The sequence below is a fragment of the Eretmochelys imbricata genome, chromosome 22 (assembly GCF_965152235.1).
Source record: "Eretmochelys imbricata isolate rEreImb1 chromosome 22, rEreImb1.hap1, whole genome shotgun sequence".
In the NCBI taxonomy this organism is placed as follows: domain Eukaryota; kingdom Metazoa; phylum Chordata; order Testudines; family Cheloniidae; genus Eretmochelys; species Eretmochelys imbricata.
Window position 1 is genome coordinate 15,128,019 of NC_135593.1, and position 22,955 is coordinate 15,150,973.

Below are 22,955 nucleotides of genomic sequence, written 5' to 3' on the forward strand. Positions count from 1 at the left end.
GTGTTTTATTAAAAATATACACCTTTTTAGAGTTCCTACATCAAACTAAACTGTAATTTATAAACTGCATTCATTTGTGAAAATGCAAACAAGTTTTTGAAAACAAAAAAACCTAAACAGGTCAGAACTGAAGTGGCAGGTGTCCAGGCTCTGAGGTGTACTACAGAAGTAGATGGGAAGCATTGCTCCTGCATTCCCAGCACTACTGTAATTAAGTCACCTACCAGATTGAGCTTGTTAATTTTTTGGATAGTTTCCTGAAGCACTCTGTTAGATTGCTGTTAATATACTAACTCTGTAGGCTCTTTATGAAGACTTAAATAGAAATACTGCCCAATTTACAACAAAAGATAGAGTCTCCCTATCTTCTGCAGAGGGATCAAGTGGAGCTATTAATCAACAGCAACTTTGTTTCAGAAACAATTACATATATAATTTTAAAGAAAGAATAGGCATAGATGAGAGTCAAGGCCCGTGTTGATCCTTGCTGCACACACCAAATAAGAAATACTATGTAATTAAGCAGGACTTGTTTTGGTTACATTTGAGCCCAAGAAAAGAAAAGGACCCACCCAGACATCTGGAGCTGCAGGAGAATTCCAGGATCAAAAACAGGATTTTTTTTGGCTGTAGCTGTGATGGAGAGAGGTAGGCTTCTGCATTATCTCCACCACAATAAAGCATGTTTAGGTCACATATCCTTGTCTATTGGTCATTGAATCTCTAAACTACAAATTTCTGGTGAGTTCTATCCTAAGAAAATATCAGTTTAGGATGATCTCATAAAGAGCTTTCAGTAGAGGAGGGAAGAGTCTTTTGGCATTCACCCTTCACACACCTGGTGATAAATCACAAATGCAGTATTTTTTAAAAAAAAACCACTAAATTTATTAATCTCCATGTTTCCTTTTTAAGTTACAAATAGAATTACTAGTTTTCAGTGTCTCTTATCAGAGCAATATAAAAATACATTAAAAGTTTAATAAAATCTTTACATTTCAGGTACATAAAATTAGGGAGAGAGAGAGAAATAAAACAGACAGGAGAAGGCAGAATTAAGCGTGTTTTTGTGGAAACATCAAGCTTCCTACCACAGAGTCCAGTATTTTACTGACCCGTAAGAGCCAGGTTAGAGCGAGGCAGGCACTGCTCTATCGGTTGGTATTCACCCAATGATATCGATCCATACGAGGTCCAGAAAAAGCAGCTGTTGGCCAGTAGCATTTGAAGCCCTTGTGCTGGGGATAGTAAACAGTCGCCTGATGAAGTCCATTGGTTGTGTAGCTCTTCTTGTGAGGGTACCGAGACCACGGCTGAATGGGCAGCTTGCAGTAGTCACTGAACTAAGAACAAAACCAATGAGGAGTCCTTGTAGCACCTTAAACTAAAATTTATTTGGGCATAAGCTTTTGTGGGCTAAAACCCACTTCATCAGATGCATGGAGTTAAAAAAAAAAAGCAATATATATTATAGCACATGAAAAGATGGGAGTTGCCTTACCCAGTGGGAGGGTCAGTGCTAACAAGACAATTCAGTTAAAGTGGAAGTAGCCTATTCTCAACAGTTGAGAAGAAGGGGTGAATAAGAATAGATTAGAGATTTGTATTGAGCTTGGCCTCAAGGTCCTTCTCAGGTATTACAATTAGTGTAGAGATAAAAAGTCACTGCTTATTCATGCACATTTGTTGATTTGGGGTGACAGGAGGATCAAGAGCAGTACAGGCAGCCTACAGCAGTACTGACAGAAGAACTTGAGTGGGATAGCTTGGTCAGTCTTCCCCAGTAGATCATATTATAGGCCAGACACTAGCTGTTTCCTCCTTTACAGGAGGAAAGAAGGTTAGGACACACCACCAGCATCTTACCTGATAGACACTGTTTGGGTTGCTGACCGTAGGGATAGCTTTAGCGTCCTTGGTATAGCCCTCCTCATCTGAGGAGGTGCCAGAATGATAATCTGAGGTTGCTTTGTCAACAGCATGGCTGATGCGTTGAGAGAGTTCTCGGTCGTCCTCAGAACCTTCAAAGTGAACGACCGTGAAAGGCAGATTCTTCTCACCATACCTAGAGTGGGGGGGTAGGGGGGAGAGAAGAGTGTTTGCTCAGTTTATTGCATAATACAGCTTTGCACTAATACTGTAGAGGTCCACTGCTATTTACTCACAGACCCATAGAGCCCCAGGCTTTTAGTACTCTTCTATTACTTCTTTCCCATTAGTGGCAAGAAGTCACTGTTGCCTGTTTCTGTCTTAGCAAGATATTAATTCAGGAGGTTCTGCTGTATTCCAGACTGAAGGGACTCCTCCTACAGGGGGGTTGGTGAAGAGTTTTAGACTAGCCCTAAAACTTCTCTACTGGCAATGTTAAAGTGTTGCCATGCCAGCGCTTTAACATGGCTTGTGTAGTCGCAGCAGAGAGTTCTCTCCCAGCGCTCTTAAAAAAAAAAAAAGACACACAAACAAAACAAAACCACACCCACCTCCACATGGGGCACGGCTCCCAGCAATGGTGCACTGCCTACACTGGCGCTTTACAGCGCTGAAATTTGTAGCGCTTGAGGGGTATGAAAAAACACCCCCGAGCAAGAAAGGTGTAGTGCTGTAAAGTGCCAGTGTAGACAAGCCCTTAGTTTGAGAGCTTGGAGCCAGCACCAGTCCCGACAGTTTAGAATAGAACAAAGTGCACCCTTCTAATCATAAAAAGAAAAGGAGGAGTACTTGTGTCACCTTAGAGTGAGCATAAGCTTTTATTGGAGCATAAGCTTTCGTGAGCTACAGCTCCCTTCATCGGACGCATTCCGTGTGTAGCTGACGAAAGCTTATGCTCAAATAAATTTGTTAGTCTAAGGTGCCACAAGTACTCCTTTTCTTTTTGCGAATACAGACTAACACGGCTGCTACTCTGAAACCTTCTAATCATGTTTGACTAGTTATAGGATTGCAAGAAAATCCACAACTCCTAATCATCACATGCTCCTTTGCCAATACATTTTTAGAATCATGTCCACACCTGGCCTCTGGAATGCACTGTATGCAGTGTAGCCGTGGACAACAAGGAGAGCAAGGGTGTAACAGTCACCCAAGTTCAGGGCTCACCTGCAGCACACATCAAATGGATCAACCCATATGGTGATCTCTCTTGGCAAGCCAAGGTTATCAAAATCCACATTACTGTCATAACAAGCTTGTTCCAGTACAGGATCTCTTGTCTGATGTTTGTTTATCCGTATACACCTAGAGAGAGAATAAATAAGGGAGACTTATGCCACAGGGCTTATGTTTACTGCAGTTAACTCAAATCCTATTCGCACATCAAAACCCTTAGGTCAAGTGTGGTGGTATTTTAAATTCAGATTATCTGGGCCCTAAGAGCTATTCAGGCTAAAGCCTGAGTTAGCACAAATCAGTTGCCAACACAACCATTGTTGCTCATTTGTTATTTTGCAGTGTAGCCACTTTCACTCAAGTGGAGATTAACTTGAGTTAACTCTGCAGTGAGAGCAAGCCCTCAGTTATGCATGCATTCTTATCAAGAAATCGTTAGCTTCCCTAAGTGTGCAGCCAGCCTGCATTATCACATCTGCTCTATTCCTTGGCCATTCATTCCGCCTATCAAGCTTGACAGGAAGAAAAAGTTCTTCATAAATCCTGTTCAGTTCGTTGCTTTTTCAGCATTTGCCTTGTGTGCTTTACTACAGCCTGTATTATTATTCCTGGAGTAGTTCCTACATCTTTACATGGATGTTCCCAGAGCCTTATATTCTGTCTATTCCAGCTTGCTAAACACTGCTCCCCCTTTTACCATAGCACCAAAAGCACAGGGCCAAGTCTGTTACCTGAAGGCTTGTCCCCTAGATGGGTTGTCTAGGTACCAGTGGTTCTTATACTTTTCAAACAGTATTGTTGTCAGCTTAGCTGCAAATTTCTCAGTTTTGAGCTTGCTCAGTTTGTCTTGCTTCTTCACCAGCCTTGTGATGAAAAAGACTGTGGCAGCAATTTCATCTTTCATTTTCTTTTTTAATCCGGAGTGCAGGAGGATGTACTAGCTGTTAGACCATCACTGTAGAGAGAGATAACTATGCTGAAGAAACTAACTAGCATTAAGGTACTAATTAAGTTTCAATAAGGGCAGAGGGTGGAAGGCCTAGACAAGCAATGCCAAAAAAAGACCTTAGACATCCTAGAGACCAGGAAGTCACACTACAGTGTTTGGTCAAACAAGACTCAAATATTAAGCAACAGCATGACTGTCCTCTTCATCCTTCTTAGTCTAAGGAAGACTTGTCGGTTACACTATTGCCAGCCCCAGGTGTTCAGCCTTCATGAATCAGATCCTCCCCACAAGCCACCATTTTGCTTTAAAGGTTGAGATTTTAAGAAGATGGGGTTTAATTTTTGAAGCCTTTAGGGTGCACTCAGGTGACTTTTCAAGCTTCTCTGCAATCATGCCAGCTAAATGCATTTGTTTTTAAAAAAAGCAAAAGTCTCAATTACAATTCCAGGAGCTGGATTTCCAAAAAAAAAAAAAAAAAAACCAACCCAAACAAACACACCCACCAAATATCAAAACTAATAAGAGTCACAAGTTGTCACCACTATAATTAGTTGTATAAATTAATAATGAAGGATTTTAGCTAGGCTACTGTTCTCAGTTTATTTAGAGCAACCCAATAGAAAAAGACTGTCACTCCAAGAATGAGCATTACTTTAACAAGTACCAGTTGTAGGTCTAACAACTTATAAACAGTGTAGAATACAGGAGAGTTGATATTAAGATTATCTAATCTTACCTAATAAATTGCTCCTATTTACAGAGAAGTTACCTAGTTACAGATGCTACTTACATTACTCATCACTGAAGTATTCAGCACAGTATAAGAATATATAGAGAAATAGAAGACTAGGCAGTGCTCCCACCCAACAGTTATTTTTGGTGTGTTAGAGTCAAGGGTCAGCAACCTATAGTAGAGAGTTACATCACTTCATTAATCCTCAGTCCACACAGGCTGTGTAGTGATACAGTCCTTTTCCATGCCATAAAGGAGTAAATGTTACCTTTAAAATGGACCCTGTCCAATAGAAACTGATAAAATTCCAGCTACTTTAAAACTCTCAGATATACTTTAACTACAATAAACAATTCAAAATATGTTTGACAAAAACATGTTTGTTGCCTTAGTAAACCATATATACAGAAGCCACCCTCACACATACCAACTGTCATCACCTACTCTTACAAGCTGCAATCTTCTACTCTATAATCTTCTGCTTCAGGTGTATATAGAACTAGAACTCAACTGGCTGTTAAGAGCTTAACAACTGAACAGGTGTATTCCATTATGCTGAATTACAACTTGCTTTCTTCCAAGGGTGTAACACTCTGGATGCTTTTTTCCAGGCCAGAAGAGAGCTCTGTGCAGCTCCTTAACTTGTCTCTTCCATCAACAGGAGTTAATACATTAAAAGATATTATCTGATCCACCTTGTTTCTCTCATATCGCGGGACCAAAGGAACTACAACAACACTGCAAACATTCAAAACTACTGTCAATTTATCTGTTTTCAACACAAATGAGGCTTCCTTTCTGAAGTACATTTGAATAATTCAGTACTTTCCTCAGTCATGTTTATCTATGTAATACCCATTAATTTTAGTATCTGTGGGGAATATACATAATCAAGAGAAGCAATACCAGATTAAATAATTAATCATTAGTGGTATTCTCTATAACTGCCAAAAACACAGAATTGAAACAGACTAGCTATTTTCCTTGTGTAACCCTGAACTTAGTCATTATATATCTTTGAAAATTGTATTATTCTGCATTTATCATTAAAAATAATATACTATTTACTTCTATCAATAGTATATATATTTTATATTCCTTATAATAATTGATACTTTGAAACACTGGTATGAAGAAGAGCTCTAGAGATTATTTTTAAAGGGTTTAGAAGAAGGCACTTTCTTAAAGGTGAGTACTTTGTTGTTTAGGAGTTTGGATAATAATTAGCTAATGGCACATAGAGAAAGAAGCTGATTCTCTTTGTCTGTTTGGGACCTATTGCTATCTCTAAGACGGGCATTGCCATTGTCTGACAGCAAGAAAGGAAAGACTAAGGTAAAAAACAGGTTAGAATCAAAAATGCATAAATATGAAGAAATCTAAGGCCCCAATCATGCAAAGATCGAATCACTTGCTAAACCTCACACACATGAGTGGTCTCATTGACATCAATGGGGTTTGTCAGGTATGTGAAGTAAAGCATGTTCCCAAGCCTTTGCAGGACAGGAGCCTAAACCTGCATTTTATGCATGGCTTTGTATTTGTGGATTTCTTTTGCCACCTACAAATAACTCTTTGTTTTATACTAGTGTCCTCTTGTACCACTTAAAAGGCCAATGTTTTCAATTTAAACTCCTGTTATAAAGAGACAGCAATGAAAAGAAGAAGATAAGCCTCCACTGATTTATCATTTTTCCATTTCCTATTTCTTTCCTGCCAACATACTTGTATGACTTCTATTACCGTTATCACCTAAGCACATCACAGTAGCTGTGTGGTATGGCCTAGTAGCTAGTGCACTAGAGTGGGACTCAGATTACCTATGTCCTATTCATGGCTGTGCCACTGGCCCATGCGTGACCTTAGACAGGTCATTTCACCCCTCTGTGCCTCAGTTTTTCCATCTTTAAAATGGGGGTAATTATACTTACCTCCTTTGTGAAGCTCTTCAACATCTACTCATGAAAAGTATTATATAAAAGCTAGGTATTATTATCCCTGCTTTATAGATGGCAAAACCTAAAGCAGAGGGAAGGGAAATGACTCTTCAGAAAATCAGTTTTCAAGCCAGGAATTGAAATTGTCCATCTTCTCTAGCCTAGGTGAGTGTTTTATCCACAGCCTTCATTCCCAGGAAATGCCCTGCAATGCACAGAGCAACGTATGATGACAAATATTGATTTTGTTTGTTATATGGGTAAAGCTTGAGTCATTCTTTCTCTTTCACATATAACATAAAATGGCAATAGCTCTCAGTGCAGGGCTTTCTGAAGGATGGTGCTTGACAGCAGGAAACAATTAAAATGTATTACCATGTAGATTTTTCCTAATTCCCCGCAGGTCTTGACAGGAGTCTGTTAGTTCCTTGCTGTGGAGCCCGTAGGGAATTTCACTTTCAGTTGATCCCATGGCACATTGCACACCAAAATTTGCACTGGGCAAGGAATAAGACACTCACAAACGGGCACCTTTAGGCACAACTGTCTGTGGCAAACACTGGACTTTCATGCCAGAGCCTTAACTGTGTTCTAAAGATTAAAAACAGCTTTAAAGAGGCAACATTTTGGTGGGAAGCTTTCTGGGCTGAATGCCTCAGACAAAAGTTGCAACCACATCAGTTTCTCTTTGTTTCTAAATATCTGTTGAGTGAAGGTTCCAAATGGAGGGCATCTTTTAATTGCACTGATTTTGCTAACAGGATGAAAAATGGAACAGAGGGATGTCCTTTGTGGACAGAGTGGAGGGGTGGGGTGGGCAAAAGTGGAGGGAGAGAGCAGAGAAGACTTGTAGCAGAGAAAAACAGCTAGGGGCAGGTGGGGAAGCAAGTTTGATATGATCACATTCAGTACTTATCCCAGACTGTCATCTGACAGCCCAGGGTTTGGTCTGTAGTGCCCATTCCTACCTTTTACTCTAAATACTTCAGGCCAGGAATCTGCCACTTGCTGATAACATTTTACCACTGTACAGTGACAATTAACAAGGATTAGCTTCTAGCCATTAAAAAAATATTTGCCCCTCCCATGGACACCTTTATCTTATTTAGGCACAGACAAAGTAAAATGGAGTAACATCAGAACAGTTTAGGAATTAGGTTAGGTCATCCCTGTAAAATTTCAACCTATTTTAATTTAGGGTAAGTATTAAAGATAAACTGATATTTACCGTTTAAAATTATAGAGTGTGCACAATAGTGCAGGGTCCAGCCCTATGACATTGACATCAATAGGAGTTTTGTCATTGGCTTCAACACGGGATCTGATCCTAAACCAGTAAGGTTTCAACAATCATTCAGGTACTCTCTTTGAGCTTCCCCATTGAAATACAGTTTCATTTTGAGTTGGTGAAGCACATCAGCTAATGGAACTTTGAACCGTCTCCTGGCTATTACTTTCTCTGACTTGTCCAGGCAGGCCCTGAGAGTTATGAAATAGTGAAGCAGAATAATCAAATGCCTGGATTCCACAAAAGGACAATCAAACAGAAGCCTAAGTTCCCTCAACACCTCCTTTTGTTCAGCTATTTGTGCTGATATTTAATGTGCAAACTGTAAATCAGCTGTAAACAAACTCTGCACCTGAGAAACCAAACCAACAGAGCACATAGTAATGGGACTATTCACAGAGTAAGCTTCTACTCATTGGGAGTCAAGGCGGAAGCGTCTGGCCCTTGATTCAGCTAAACTTGGCCACTTTAGAGGTCATGTGGCAAACAGAAAAGACAACTAAGTAAAGTTCTTGGCAACTTTATATTCATCCTGATGACTCAAAATATTGAGTTTGAGTATTGAAAATATTGAATATTGAGGTTATCATTGATTTAGATAAAGGGTATTAAATGTTTTTGACTGAACACTTCTAACATCATCCGCCAACTTGGTAATACAGAAGCTCTTTTTGTTAATTATATCACTGAATGGGAGCCAGAAAAGTTTAGAATTTTTCAACTTGCTGGCTTCCCATTTCAGCGAGAAAGAAAACTGCCATTTCCAAGTTAGGCAGATTCATTGATTTCAAATCATTTATACTGTCACCACTTGTCACTGACCTACTTACATGAGAGGCAGCCCTGGTTTTCTATATTTGGATAATAAACAGTTAAGAAACCAAGCTTCAAAGAGAAAGTTTGAAAAGTTTGAAATGAAAGATCCAGCCAGCAAAAGCCACTCCAGCTACATGTTAACAGAAACTGTTAGAATCCTGACAGCTTTTGCAAAGAAGTACAGAATGATGACTAGCCAGATATTTTGATTAACAAGTCATAGGAGATAAATGGGGGAACGTTTGGTCCCTTTACAAAAAAATGATTTATTGAAATCACTGTCAGAAAAAATCTGCATTCCTCTTTCTGGGCACATAAAGCCTGATCCAGACCCCATTAAAATCGATGCGAATCTTTCCATTTACTTCAGTGGGCTTTGGATCAGACCCCTCACTCAGCACAAACATTCTTAGTTAGATTAAATTAGGATTTCCCTGATCACCAGGCAAGCCTAGGCATGAACTACAAAGGGGAAAGAGTCAGTCACAGTTTCTCTAGTAACTGCAGGCCAAAGCAAGTGCTAGCAGTATTTTCCTAAACACACTGATGGTTAGGGCCACCCCAGTAGAATTTTTGCAGTTACATTATTTTACAGAGTCCATTGCTAACGAATATGGAACTGACACTCTGTGTGTGACTTACTTTTAAGAACCTTCCTTTTGCCTGTTCTGAATTATTTTTTCAAAAGAAAACATCTTTTTTATTTGGAAGAAAACTTCATATGTCTATTTATCGAGGCATCTGCCCATACAGGTGTGATTGATAAAGCACGAGAGATCCCTACTCCAGGTAAGGCATCTGCCCTATAATTAATGATCTTGGTATAAAATCAGTTAGCAAGAGCCATTCTGGAGGAAAAAATCCTTGCTGGTTAAGAGATTAATTTATCCCTGTGGGAGGAGGGCACTTTGCATTTGTTTGTCCTGGCTGCATTTCAGCCTGTTGTTCAGACAGAACTTGACCTGCCTCTAGATACAATAATGTGTTAGTACTAGCGTCACCTTCACAAGGTGCCGTTTCAACTGTGAGCAGCAGGATGCTGCAGGGCAGGGTAACTTTGGCATTGTTGGGCAATATGATGCTAACAAAAGCCATGTTCATTTAAATCTTTTCAACAATCTCAATGCAAAAAATTCCTTCCTGAAGCAACACAGAAATTATTTTTAATTGCAGCCATAAACCAAACATTTAAAGATGCTTTAGATAGATTAGATTAACATAAATAGTAGACTTTATTATGCAATATGCATATAGCAATACAGCCAAGCTAATTACGTTGATCCATATGGGCCTGATCCAAAGCCTTTTGAAGTCAAGGAAAAGATTCCCACTGACTTCAGTGGGCTTTGGCTCCTGCTATGTAAGAGCACTCAGGTTGTGTAAGAAAGCATACAGTACAAGAATTAAAGGTAGTTTTCAGACAGGATATAGTGGAGCTGATTCCACTAACTTAGGATGGGTTCAACAAACACAGAACATGTTCTTCCTCCTCGGGAACCTGAATGTACCATGGCCCTAGCTGTAAACCTTTAGGTTTGAGGCCTGTTTGTATTCCCATATCTGTGAGTTGCATTGTGTTTTCCGTGGTTAGAAGGGATCATATGAGGTTTGTATGCAGGCATGTAGCAATGTTGAACGGCCTCTAATATTATTAATTCAACTCACACTATAAAGTAAGGGTCAGGGAAGAATTGTGATTTGCTCATCATGGGAATGGTCTTAACCCATTATGCACCATGTATTGCTAGGTCTTTAAATGTGAACCTCAGTCCCTAGAAACTGAAAATGCAAATAAACTTTTAAACCAAAAAGACAAAGAGGTTGATGCTGGTTTGGCATAGCCTATATTAAACAACAAAGAACAGAACATAGAGTTGATAGTTGGCTTTCTTTAAACAGAGTCTTCATGCCGTGCTCTAGCATTAGAAATTTTTCTGCTATTGTAATAATTTGGTGATTATGCCTATTAATTCCCCTCCCCCCCCTCCCCCCGACACACACACACTCACACCACATTCTCATTTCAGGCCATGATTTTCAAAAGTGACTAGTGATTTTGGACACCCAATTTGACACACCTTAAAGGGGTTTGATTTTCAGAGGATGGGTGCTCAGCACTTCCTGAAAATCAGGGCCCATTAGAGCATCTCAAGTTGGGCACTCACTATCACCAGTCACTTTTGAAAATGTTATCTTTAATGTCTCCAGTGTCTGCCTACCCAGTGGACACATACCTGCCAAGCATCTCTCCTCCCAGCTCCACTTACAAGCACACTGCCTCTGCTGCAATTTCACCTCCCATCTACTATGGGGCACTGCAGAGCTAGAAATCCTTCCTTGCTGCTCCTCCTTCTGGCTGCCTTGCCCGCAGCGGGATAGGCCATGGGGAACGAAGAGGGTGCAGCCTGCGCCATGCTTCTCCATGCTGGCTTTACCCACCTGCCTTCTGCTCTTGAGTGCCTCAGCAGCAGCAGGCTGGGTGCACATGGGGGCAGGAGAGACAGGGTCGGATGGGAGAACAGGACTGGGGAGGAGGGTGGGATGCAGGACCTGGGAGAGAGACAAGGACAGAGGGGTGCCAAAGAAATGCTGGGGAAGGATAGTGCAGTGATGAGACTGGAGAAATGAGCAGGAGAGGCTCAGGGGAAATGTGGAGTACACAGGACCAGTGATGGGCAAGGACAGAGACAGCAGGGGTGAAAAACAACAACAACAATAAAAAAGAACCAGACAGAGAGTTGGGACCAAGAGGGAAGAGGAGGAGAGAAAACACTTCAAGTAAAGACAGGGGAAAGTGAGTCGTGGAGTCTAATGCATTTGTCTGAGCTCCCAGTGCCGGCTGCCTTCTGTTTCTGCAGCAAGCTAGGCCATGCCACAGTGATCTGAGAGGCTCTGTGTGCGCCCTGAGCGCTTCTGGCTTATCCCTCGGAGCCAAGGCCTAAGGGAGGCCTCTGTGGGGAGGACAGGATGCATGAGGAGGGAAGGGGCCCACCAGGTGATGGGGGCAGGGAGATGCTGTGGGTCCAGGGGCTACTACCATCCTGGGTGCTTTTGCTTGGCAGATGGGTGAGGGCCATAAAATCAGGTCCCCCTGGGAGACTCTTACTCTGTGCATCCGTATATTTGTCAATCTCTTTCTAATGTGCCTCTTACCACAGTATATGGGCACCTTGTACACATCTAACAAAATCCGGTTGATCCCCCTTAGGTCCATCCCATCCTCATTTACACAAGACTCACTCTGGTCCCAAACAAGACTCACTCGTCTCCATTTACCACGCTGGGATCACACTAGATTTTCCTCTGGGTAACTGAGATCCCAAATCTAATTCCTAGGTTCTCCCACTCTGTTTGCAGCCGCTGATATCTCTTGTTATGCCCTAGGAGACTTTTTTTTCATATTCTACTTGGAGATCAGAGCTGTTTTAAAAAACTAACATGAGGATGGAAAACTAAACTAGGGAAAGCGAAAGGGTGAGCACAGCCATGGCTGGCTCACAAGGTGGTAGGAAGACAAGCACTGGGGAAGCACCAGTCTTAGAGAGAAGCAATCTATGAACTAGTCTCAGAAATGATGGTGAGTTAAGAATCATGTTGAATACCATAGCCCAGACTGTCCCAGTTGTAACTCTCGAACTGTAGCCACTCCATTAAAGGAGAGTGGTGATATCTCTTTCTGTTCAGTCTAGGTTCCGTATTTGTTTTATCCATGGAAACTTCTTGCACAATAAAGCCTCCCATCATAAAGTCAAGCCGTCCATTTCAGAGCAGTGACCCATCCTCCGTTCACAAGCCCCACCTGTGTCCATGACGACAGAGTGTATACAAAGGTTCCAGGCCTAGGGCTGCCCCACAACCAACGCTGGGGACAGTCTAGCTGAGGATTCTCATGGAGAGACATGGGATGGTCTGCTACTGCCTTGGGATCACTCCCAGAATTTCCAGCTTGCATGTTTGTCCTTTAAAACAGAGTTCAGAATCAATGCTTGGAGTGAATAAGTGGCTGGGCTACTGGCTGAAAAAAAGGAGGGAAATGTTTAAAATGAAGAAAGCAGATGCTTCCAGCACTTTTCTTTCTGCTTCGAAGAAGTTTCCAGGAAGTATTTTGTTATAAATGCAATACTCACTATCAGGATTATTACAAGGTAAGCTCCTTATAGGCAAATCCTGAAGTTTGTTTTAAATACTTTGAGGCTGAGGCATTTATGAAGGAAAGCTTGTAAAATATTACTCTTTTGTGGGCCAAATTCATTCATGGGGTAACTCCATTGTGTCTCTCATTGCAAAACAAGCAAGAGTCAGGTAAACCTGCATAAAATATTTTATTGTATTATTAATTGTATACATCTTGTCTGAGACATAAGGTACAGCCTATTATCATTTCAAAGATGGTGTTTAATTGGGCAGAACAGATAAATTATTAGTAAAATAGAATTTGCATTGAAGATTAGGAGACATTGTAAATGACATAATCATACAAATTAGCAAGCAAATGAAATGAACAAGCATGAAGGAATACAAGTGAAAAGAACAAAGGTACTACCCCATATGCACTTTGCACAGAGTTTGTTAATTTATTTGATGAACATAATTTAGGTGTAATTATTTAGGATGATACTTTGTGCTTTCCTAGGAAATATGCTGTAGTGTAGTTTGCAATAGTAACAAAGTCATAGCAGTCTGAGGCCCCAATGCCACTTCAAGCACCATCTCTGCTTCTTCAGCATTCTGGAGAAATGGGGGAGACCTATGTGGGGCTTATCAGGTTTAGGGGGTCAGCAAATTGAGAACTGGTAAGGGTCTACCATTATTATTGCTGTTGTCATTAGTATTGTCATTACAATTATGATCTGCTAAGAACATTTTAACAGGAAGTGGCACAATTCTAATACATTTGGCAAAATTCATCCCTGGTGTAATGCCACTGACTCCAGTAGAATCACAACAAGGATGAATTTGATTCAGTAAGTCTCAGAAATTCAGTATTCATTTGCCATAAACCACGTAGGATGTTACTTACATTCAAACACTTCACTTTGGCCCAAATTTTGCAGCCTTCTCCCTCTGTGGGTGCCTTTACTCACATGAGGAAAATCTCTGACTATCTCATGCTCACCAGCATGACTGAGTGTTGTACAATCGGGTTGTTATGGTTTCCAATTTCCATTTTGTGTATTCTCCTCACTTAACTTATGGTATTTCACTGATTCAGTATGTCTTTGCACTAACTCCTTTGTGGTGAGTCAACTTCATGTTGGAATTACTGTCGCAAATTTATTTCTAGAGTAACTCCTTTGGAGTCTGTGAAATTACACCAAGGATGAATATGGCCTAGTGTTTCAGTTGTCATTGTTAACTGTTTGCATGACAGGAGCATCTAATGAAATTCAATGAGAGATCAAATAATTATTGGAAACTTTCTGTCTTTTTTTAGGTTTAGCTGCAGTGCTCTCCTCACAGAAATAGTGTTTGGTTTGTAGGCAGTGTAGTTAGCTGATTGTATCCATCTCTTTGCAATCACTAACTTTACTGCCATCAAAACAAGGCACAGAATTCCCAGCTACAGCCTCGGCACAGAGAACAGCACATCTTACAAGCTGCTGATGTCTAACTCGCAGAATAAATCATCACATCTTTCATTTACAACGTCATTTTCAGAAATGTCAGCTGTTCAACAAAGAATGCATTGTTGAAGAATTTAGGTAAAATCTTAGCCACATTAAGTCAGTGGCAAAACTCCCATTGACTTCAGTGGCCCCAGGATTTCACCTGTTGTGTTTAATTTGGCTTTTTGAAAACACCTCAAACATTCAATTCTTTATGTACCAAGATTTGACCAACAAGCATTCTAAGGGCAAAGAAAATAGGCCAAAGAATTCAAGTCCAATTCATTTGACTTTAAAAATTATCTTAAAGATATGAACATGTATATATCAATTCTTATTTAACAAACAAAAAACATGTAGATACTTCTAAAAATACTTAGAGATCATATGCTGTATTATTCTGTAAGTACATCTTCACCATGTTAGCATATGTCACCCTATCCACTTTGGTGAACTTATAAGAATTAATTATCAAGAAATATCAATTCAACTTAATAGTACAAGAGTCTGCCATATTTCAGTGGCAAGACCTGCTCTTAGTAAAATCAGATGTTGGAAATGAACTGTCTTGTACATTAGCCTAGTTACCAGGCAGTGTAGTTAGCTGATTGCTAAAGGTAACAATCACTAACCACACAGCCAGGTAAAAAGGTTTGTAATGCATCTTGCTGGAAGTCTGGAATACTGAAGTGTTTCGACAACACAAAAGGCATTTAGTCTGGCTCCTTTGTAGTGGTGCACAAGACAATCCAGAGACAAAGCAGAACAAATGAAACATAATGGATTCCCCATAAACATGCAAGTGACATCAATCTAATTGTCAGCTCAATATTGTATAGCTGTTAAGCTGGAATAAAGCTGCATATTAAAATGTTTCATACCCTTGGATACAGAAAGAAAATCGTTTTATTTTGCAATTTGCAAACATAGGGTCTGATTCTGATTCATGGATTCCAAGGCCACTGTGATCTTCTAGTCTTACCTCCTGTATAACACAGGCCATAGAACTGCCCCAAAATAATTCCTAGAGCAGATCTTTTCAAATCTTACTGACACCAACCTTACACCTGTCTAACCCCACTGACTTAAGTGGAGTTACTCACCATCTACACCCATTTAAGTGAAATCAGAATCAAGCTTGTAATTGTTTCAGGAGAATCACCTCCCTCTTCACTTTCCCCAGTGGAGGAACTTTACATGGCAGTTCCTCCACAGCAAAACCTGAAGCCTTACCATGGGCCTGATCCTATGAAGTGGTGAGCTTCTCTGGAAGGTGATAAAACACCCTCAACTTCTCTAACCTTCATTAGAAGTTCCGGCTGCTCAACACCTTGCAGAATGGGGTCCAATGTGAACAACAGAGCATGGGATTTGCCTGTGTCCATATAGCCTACCTACCTACAACTCAGTGTAGATTGAAAAGGAGTACTTGTGGCACCTTAGAGACTAACCAATTTATTTGAGCATGAGCTTTCGTGAGCTACAGCTCACTTCATCGGATGCATACCGTGGAAACTGCAGTAGACATTATATACACACAGAGACCATGAAACAATACCCGCTCCCACCCCACTCTCCTGCTGGTAATAGCTTATCTAAAGTGATCATCAAGTTGGGCCATTTCCAGCACAAATCCAGGTTTTCTCACCCTCCACCCCCCCACACACAAACTCACTCTCCTGCTGGTAATAGCCCATCCAAGGTGACCACTCTCTTCACAATGTGTATGATAATCAAGGTGGGCCATTTCCTTTTCATTTCATTTCATTGTGTGTGTGGTTTTTTGGAGGGGGGTGCGGGAGTGAGAGAACCTGGATTTGTGCTGGAAATGACCCACCTTGATTATCATACAACTGGATGATCACTTTAGATAAGCTATTACCAGCAGGACAGTGGGGTGGGAGCGGGCATTGTTTCATGGTCTCTGTGTGTATATAATGTCTACTGCAGTTTCCAGGGTATGCATCCGATGAAGTGAGCTGTAGCTCACGAAAGCTCATGCTCAAATAAATTGTCTTAGTCTCTAAGGTGCCACAAGTACTCCTTTTCTTTTTGCAAAGACAGACTAACACGGCTGTTACTCTGAGATCAGTGTAGATTGTGAGCTTGAGGCTGATTGTTCATACAGACAAGGTAGGTGAGGTAATATTTTTCATGTGAACCATCTTTCTTTGTCTTGTTCGTATATTTTTCCCTTGGTCTTTTGGGAAGTAGTGTATTAGATATCCCTCTATTTTTGTTCATCTGTTTATCTTGTCTACAGTTAATATGCAACAAGTTGTAACAAACTGTAACTATCATGTACAGAACGATATAATGAAGTTGTTAATTTATTTGAGGGAGGCTGATATAAATTAAATTTAAAAGGGCAAGAAATAGCACTGTCACAAGGTGGCTGGCCCCTTTAAATAAAGTGAATCCAGCATACCTGGGCCAGCACAGGTACGTCCCATAGTGATTCAGTTAAGAGAGTGGTGTGGCACTTGAGGTTAATAAATGAGTGAAAGACTGCCCTGAGCAAGGGGAAGGTCCCTGGAAGAAGATGGGAGGTCAGTGGGGGAAGGACATCTACCGGAATGGAACAAGGGCCATGCTCTAGGGAAGCAGCCCTGGGGCCTGTGTTCGTGAAGAACTGAAAAGGAGGGCCAGAGCTCGGAGGCTGACAAGGGGTTGGGGTATGTCAGCACTGCAGTACAAAATCCATAGCTGGCCTAGGTCAGCTGACTCAGGTTTGGACTCCAGGGTTATAAAATTGCAGTGTAGAGTTTGGGCTCAGGGATGGAGACCAGTCTCTGAGATCCCACAAGTGGGGAGAGTCCCAAAACTGAGGCTGCAGCCTGAGCGTCTACACTGCAATTTTATAACCCCGCAGCTTGAGCCTGACTCAGCTGACCTGGGCCAGCCGGGGTCTTTTTTTGCAGGGTAGCTGTACCCTAGGAGACCACCAGAGGGACTATCCTGATGGCTTGAAAGCCAGGAAGAAGCTGCAGAAGGACTCCGACTAGGATGGATTTTCTGATCAAGAACAGGTGGGGACCAAAAGAAAACCTGGGTGTGGCAGAACATGCCAGAGCTGCGCTATGAGGACTGTGGTTTGGCACTCTCATGGACTACATGCATTCTGTGTGGGACAAACTGTGAGGCTTCCAAGGACTATGTGTGTTATGCGGAATAATAAACTAGCCCTGGGAAGGGGTAATAGTGGACACAAGAGACTGTCTGGTGGAATCTTTAAGGAGCCTGAGAGGGGAAGCTGAGGCAGTTACCCTAACATTGTTGTGCCCAGCTGCAAGGAGGCACTCGGAGGGGAGAGGGAATTGTGGCAAGCACAACAAAAGTATCATGCTAAACATTTCAATCTCAACACTACTTGTCTTTGACTGTACAGCAATGGGGCCATTCCTGCATAGAACACTCTGGGCTACATCCTCCGGTCCTTACTTCAGCAAAACTCCTGTTGACTCCAAAGAGACTGTGCCTAGAGTTCTGTGTAACCACAAAACATGACACAATTCTACTGTGCAGTACTAATGAATGCTAGATTGGTGGGGAACTAGTTGTCTGATCATCTCAAGGTATAGATCACCTCAGGGGCGTTTGCTGGTTGAAATCTGGCTCCTGGGTTGGTAGTAACTGAAAGCTACCAGCTGATGGTGTTATGGTGCCCTACTTGTGAGGTCTAAAGTTTTATTTCCAGCAGCAATATTCTAATTGGGCCTCATCACATATGACAAATACCTGCACTCCCATAATGTGTCCAGATCAGCAGTGCCCTCTGATGGATACTGTCCATGCCAGATATGCTAAGGGGTGCAATAATATCACTAACTGCCTACAAAACCGAGGGCAGCACGCCCTAGAACAGGGTTCTGGGTCAAGTACTGCACTAGGGGAGATGGGCAAATCTGTGATGCTCTTTACCAGTGCTGGATTAATGCACAGATGCACTAGGCCCAGCCCTTAAAAATCGATTATTTTAAAAAAAGATGAAACCCAGGCCCCAATTCACCATTTGCCTGCCCATGGGGTACCCACATGCAGCAGTGACAGGTGGATGTGAAATGCGACCTGGCTACCTTGGAATCCTTTTGCTTTCATAGTGCATAGGTGTAAATGAGAACACCAGGCACAGGGTAACATGGGCCCCATGTTTTTAGACTAGAAATGTTGCTTACAACACCACTTTAATGTAAACTAATGTAGGAAACTGCACTGCCTGAATTCCTGCCCCCCAGCAGCCTAGACCCAAACATTCAGAGCTTCCTGCAGCTGTGGGTCAGAGGCAGCAACCCAATCTGTCTCTGCTTTATCCCTGCAGCACACGGAGGACTGGGCAGGGCTGGCCTGGCTGCAAAGTGGGTTCTCATGGGGAGCTGGGCTGAGCGCGCAAACACCGACTGTTTGGGGGGCAGCGGTTCTTGGGCTCTATGGAGACAGCACAGGGGAGCCCCCGGGGCTCTGCAGCCTCCTTTGCACCGGCCAGACAGTTGGTCTTCACCAGCTCCTCTGAGTGTGACATGGCCTTTCCAAAGCCTTCTGGAACTCGGTGACCCTGCAGCCACCACTGGAGTCCTGCCTAAGCCCCAGGGGACCACAGCTTCGAGACCCCAGAGAGACCCTCTGCATCCCCCCATATCCCCTTAGCACTGCAGAGAGACTCCCCACATCTTTTTTTATGGGGACACCCCCCACATTCCTTGCCTCTGCCCCCCAGCACTGGGGAGAGAGCCCCCACACCCCTTCTCATTATTGACAGAGACCCCTATGTGCCCTCTCCTGTGAGAGCACTAGGGGTGCAAGTGACCCTCATTTCCTTCACGCTTTCCCCTCATCTTGCAGGGGTGATCCCCATTCCTCCCCAGTAGCGTGGGTGACTCAAGATTATTACTGTTTATTTCCTATCTCCCTAGTGTTGGAGAAAGCCTAGAGAACCCCAGCCTCTGCTCCGAAGAGAATCTGTATTTTAGATATGACCTGGGTGGGAGAGCCCAGATGCGGCTCATGCTGAAAGGGCAGCAGGTGCTGGGTGGGAAAACCCAGAGATGGCTTGCACTGACTGGACAGGAGGTGCTGAATGGGAGAAGCCTGGAGGTGGTTCACACTGAGCCACCTCCAGAAGGGCTGGTAGGATGGGCAGGAGGGGCTGGGTGGAAAAGTCCAGAGGCAGCTTGTGCTGACAGGGCAGGAGTCGCTGGGCAGGAGAAGCCTGGAAACAATTCGCACTGACAGGACAGAGGCACTGAATGAGAAAGCCCAGAGGTGGCTTGCGCTGACTGGGCATGAGGTGTTGGGCAGAAAAACCCAGAGGAGGCTCGTGTTGACTGAGCAGGAGGTGCTGGGTGGGAAAACCACTGTGATGGCTTACAGTGACAGGCCAGGAGGGGCTGGGCGGGAAAGCCCAAAGGCAGCTCGCCCTGACTGGGCAGGAGGCGCTGGGCAGGAAAGCCCAGCGAATGCTCACACTGACTGGGCAGGAGGTGCTGGGCAGGAAAGCCCAGCGAATGCTCACACTGACTGGGCAGGAGGCGCTGGGCAGGAAAGCCCAGCGAATGCTCACACTGACTGGGCAGGAGGTGCTGGGCAGGAAAGCCCAGCGAATGCTCACACTGACTGGGCAGGAGGTGCTGGGCAGGAAAACCCTCAGATGCCCTGCATTGGCTGGGCAGGAGGCATGGGCAGGAGAAGCCTGGCGGCAGTTCACACTGACTGGGCAGAGGTGCTGAACAGGAAAGCCCACAGGTGGCTTGTGCTGACTGGGCAGGAGGTGCTGGGCGGGAAAACCACTGAGGTGGCTCACGCTGACTGGGGAGGAGGGGCTGGGCGGGAAAACCACTGAGGTGGCTCACGCTGACTGGGGAGGAGGGGCTGGGCGGGAAAACCACTGAGGTGGCTCACGCTGACTGGGGAGGAGGGGCTGGGCGGGAAAACCACTGAGGTGGCTCACGCTGACTGGGGAGGAGGGGCTGGGCGGGAAAACCACTGTGGGGCTTGTGCTGACTGAGTTGACTGAGCAGGAGGCAGTGGGTGGGAGAAGCCTGGAGGCAGCTCATGCTGACTGGGCAGGAATCACTGGGTGGAAAAGCCCAGAGCTGGCTCGTGCTGACTAGGCAGAAGCAACAGGCCGGGGTAACCACTGAGGAGGCTTGTACCGACTGGGCAATAGGTCTGGGCGGGAAAGCTCGAATGTGGGTCAAGCTGACTGGGCAGAGGCGCTGGGCGAGAAAGTCGTCAGGAGCCTTGCGCGGGCTGGCCAAGAGGTGCTGGGTGGGAAAGCCCAGAGGTGGGTCGAGCTGACTGGGCAAAAGTCACTGGGTGGGAGAAGCCTGTAGGCAGTTTGCACTGACTGGGCAAAGGTGCTAAGCAGAAAAGCCCCTGCAGCGCTTCACTCTGACTTGGCAGGAGGCACTGGGTGGGAGAAGCCTGGAGGCAGCTCATGCTGACTGGGCAGGAGGCGCTGGGTGGGAAAGCCCATAAGTGGCTCATGCTGACTGGGAAGAAGCAACAGGCTGGGGTAACCACTGAAGGAGGCTTGTACCGACTGGGCAATAGATTCTGGGCGGGAAAGCCCAGAAGTGGCTCATGCTGACTGGGCATGAGGCACTGGGTGGGGAAAACCACTGAGGTAGCTCAGGCTGATTGGGCATAAGGCGCTGGGCGGGAAAGCCCTCAGGCGGTCTTTCCTGGCTATGCAGAAGGCACTGAGCGGGAAAGCCCTCAGGCGGTCTGCCCTGGCTATGCAGAAGGCGCTGAGAGGGAAAGCCCTCAGGCGGTCTTTCCTGGCGATGCAGAAGGCACTGAGCGGGAAAGCCCTCAGGCGGTCTGCCCTGGCTATGCAGAAGGCGCTGAGCGGGAAAGCCCTCAGGCGGTCTGCCCTGGCTATGCAGAAGACGCTGATCGGGAAAGCCCTCAGGCGGTCTGCCCTGGCTATGCACAAGGCGCTAAGAGGGAAAGCCCTCAGGCGGTCTGCCCTGGCTATGCAGAAGGCGCTGAGCAGGAAAGCCCTCAGGCGGTCTGCCCTGGCTAAACAGAAGGCGCTGAGCGGGAAAGCCCTCAGGCGGTCTGCACTGGCTATGCAGAAGGTGCTGAGCGGGAAAGTCCAGAGCTGGCTCATGCTGATTGGGCAGGAGGTGCTGGGTGGGAAAAGCCTGGAGGCATCTCGTGCTGACGGGGCAGGAGGCTTTGGATGGGAAAATCTCTGAAGCAGCTCAGGCTGACTGGGCTGTAGGCAGTGGGGGAAAAACTCGAAGGTAGGTCGAGCTGACTGGGCAAGAAGTACTGGGAGGGAAAACCACTGAAGTGGCTTGTGCTGACAAGGCAGGAGGCACAGGGCAGGAAAACCCCTGGGCTGGCTTGCACTACATGTGCAGTAGGGGCTGGGCAGGAAACCCCAGCAGTGGCTCACGCTGACAAGGCAGGAGACATTGGGTGGGAAAGCCCAGAGGCAGCTCACGCTGACCGGGCAGGAAGCACTGGGCAGAAAAATCCAGAAATGACATGCGCTGATTGGACAGAAGCAGCTAGGCGGGAAAACCACTGAGGCAGCGTGGGCTACATGGGCAAGAGGTACTGGGTGGGAAAACCACAAATGTGGCTCGTGCTGACAAGGCAGGAGACGCTGTGTAGGAAAGCCCAGAGGTGGCTTGTGCTGACTGGGCAGCAGCGATTGGGCGGGAAAACCACTGAAGCAGCTCATGCTGACTGGGCTGTAGGCACTGGGGGAAAATCCCAAAGATGGGTCAAGCTGACTGGGCAGGAGGGGCTCGGTGGGAGAAGCCCATGGGTGGTTTGCACAGACAGGGCAGGAGAAGCTGGGTGGAAAAGGCCGGAGGCAGCTTTGCACTGACTAGGAAGAAGATACTGGGCAGGAAAGCCCAGAGGGAGTTCACGCTGATTAGGCAGCAGGTGCTGGGAGGGAAAGCCCAGAGGCGACTCATGCTGACTGGGCAGGAGGCACTGGGTGGGGAAAAACACTGAGAGCTCAGGCTGACTGGGCTGTTGGCACTGCGGGGAAGAGCCTGAAAGTAGGTTGCATGATGGGGCAAAAGGAAATGGGCGGGAAAACACCAGAGCTGGCTCGCACTAGATGTGGAGTAGGAGCTGGGTGGGAAACCCCAGCAGTGGCTCACATAGACAAAGAAGGCAGCGTTATGAGGGAAAGCCCAGAAGCAGCACACGCTGACTGGGCGGGAATATCTGGAAATGACATGCACTGATTGGACAGATCAGCTAGGCGGGAAAAGCACTGAGGCGGCGACATGGGCAGAATGCCATGGGTGGAAAAAGAGGGAAAAGATTCCACTAATTTGACAAGAAGTATTCCGTGGCAAACATATAAGGCATGTTGTACTGACCACCCTCTCCCGAGGGAATGGAGGTCTCTCCTTGTCCGCCCGCTTGGCTACGGCCCTCTGTGATGCCCCTGGCTTAAGGACCACCCTGTAAGGAGGGTTTGGGTCTCCTTCGCCATGCTTATGTAGCCACAGGTCACTTTGACACGCCGGGCAAAAGGACTGCCCTGTAA

At 44.8% G+C, this 22,955-nt stretch overlaps 1 protein-coding gene across 1 annotated transcript; it reads right to left on the minus strand.

Moving 5' to 3' along the window:
- Positions 1-1,151: 1,151 nt before the first annotated feature.
- Positions 1,152-4,009, minus strand: BTG4 (BTG anti-proliferation factor 4). Its single transcript, XM_077839914.1, has 4 exons — positions 3,837-4,009; positions 3,097-3,234; positions 1,867-2,065; positions 1,152-1,343 (listed from the first exon to the last, which is right to left on the minus strand). Exons 1-4 carry the CDS (start codon positions 4,007-4,009, stop codon positions 1,152-1,154), a joined length of 702 nt encoding a protein of 233 aa, XP_077696040.1.
- Positions 4,010-22,955: the final 18,946 nt, after the last annotated feature.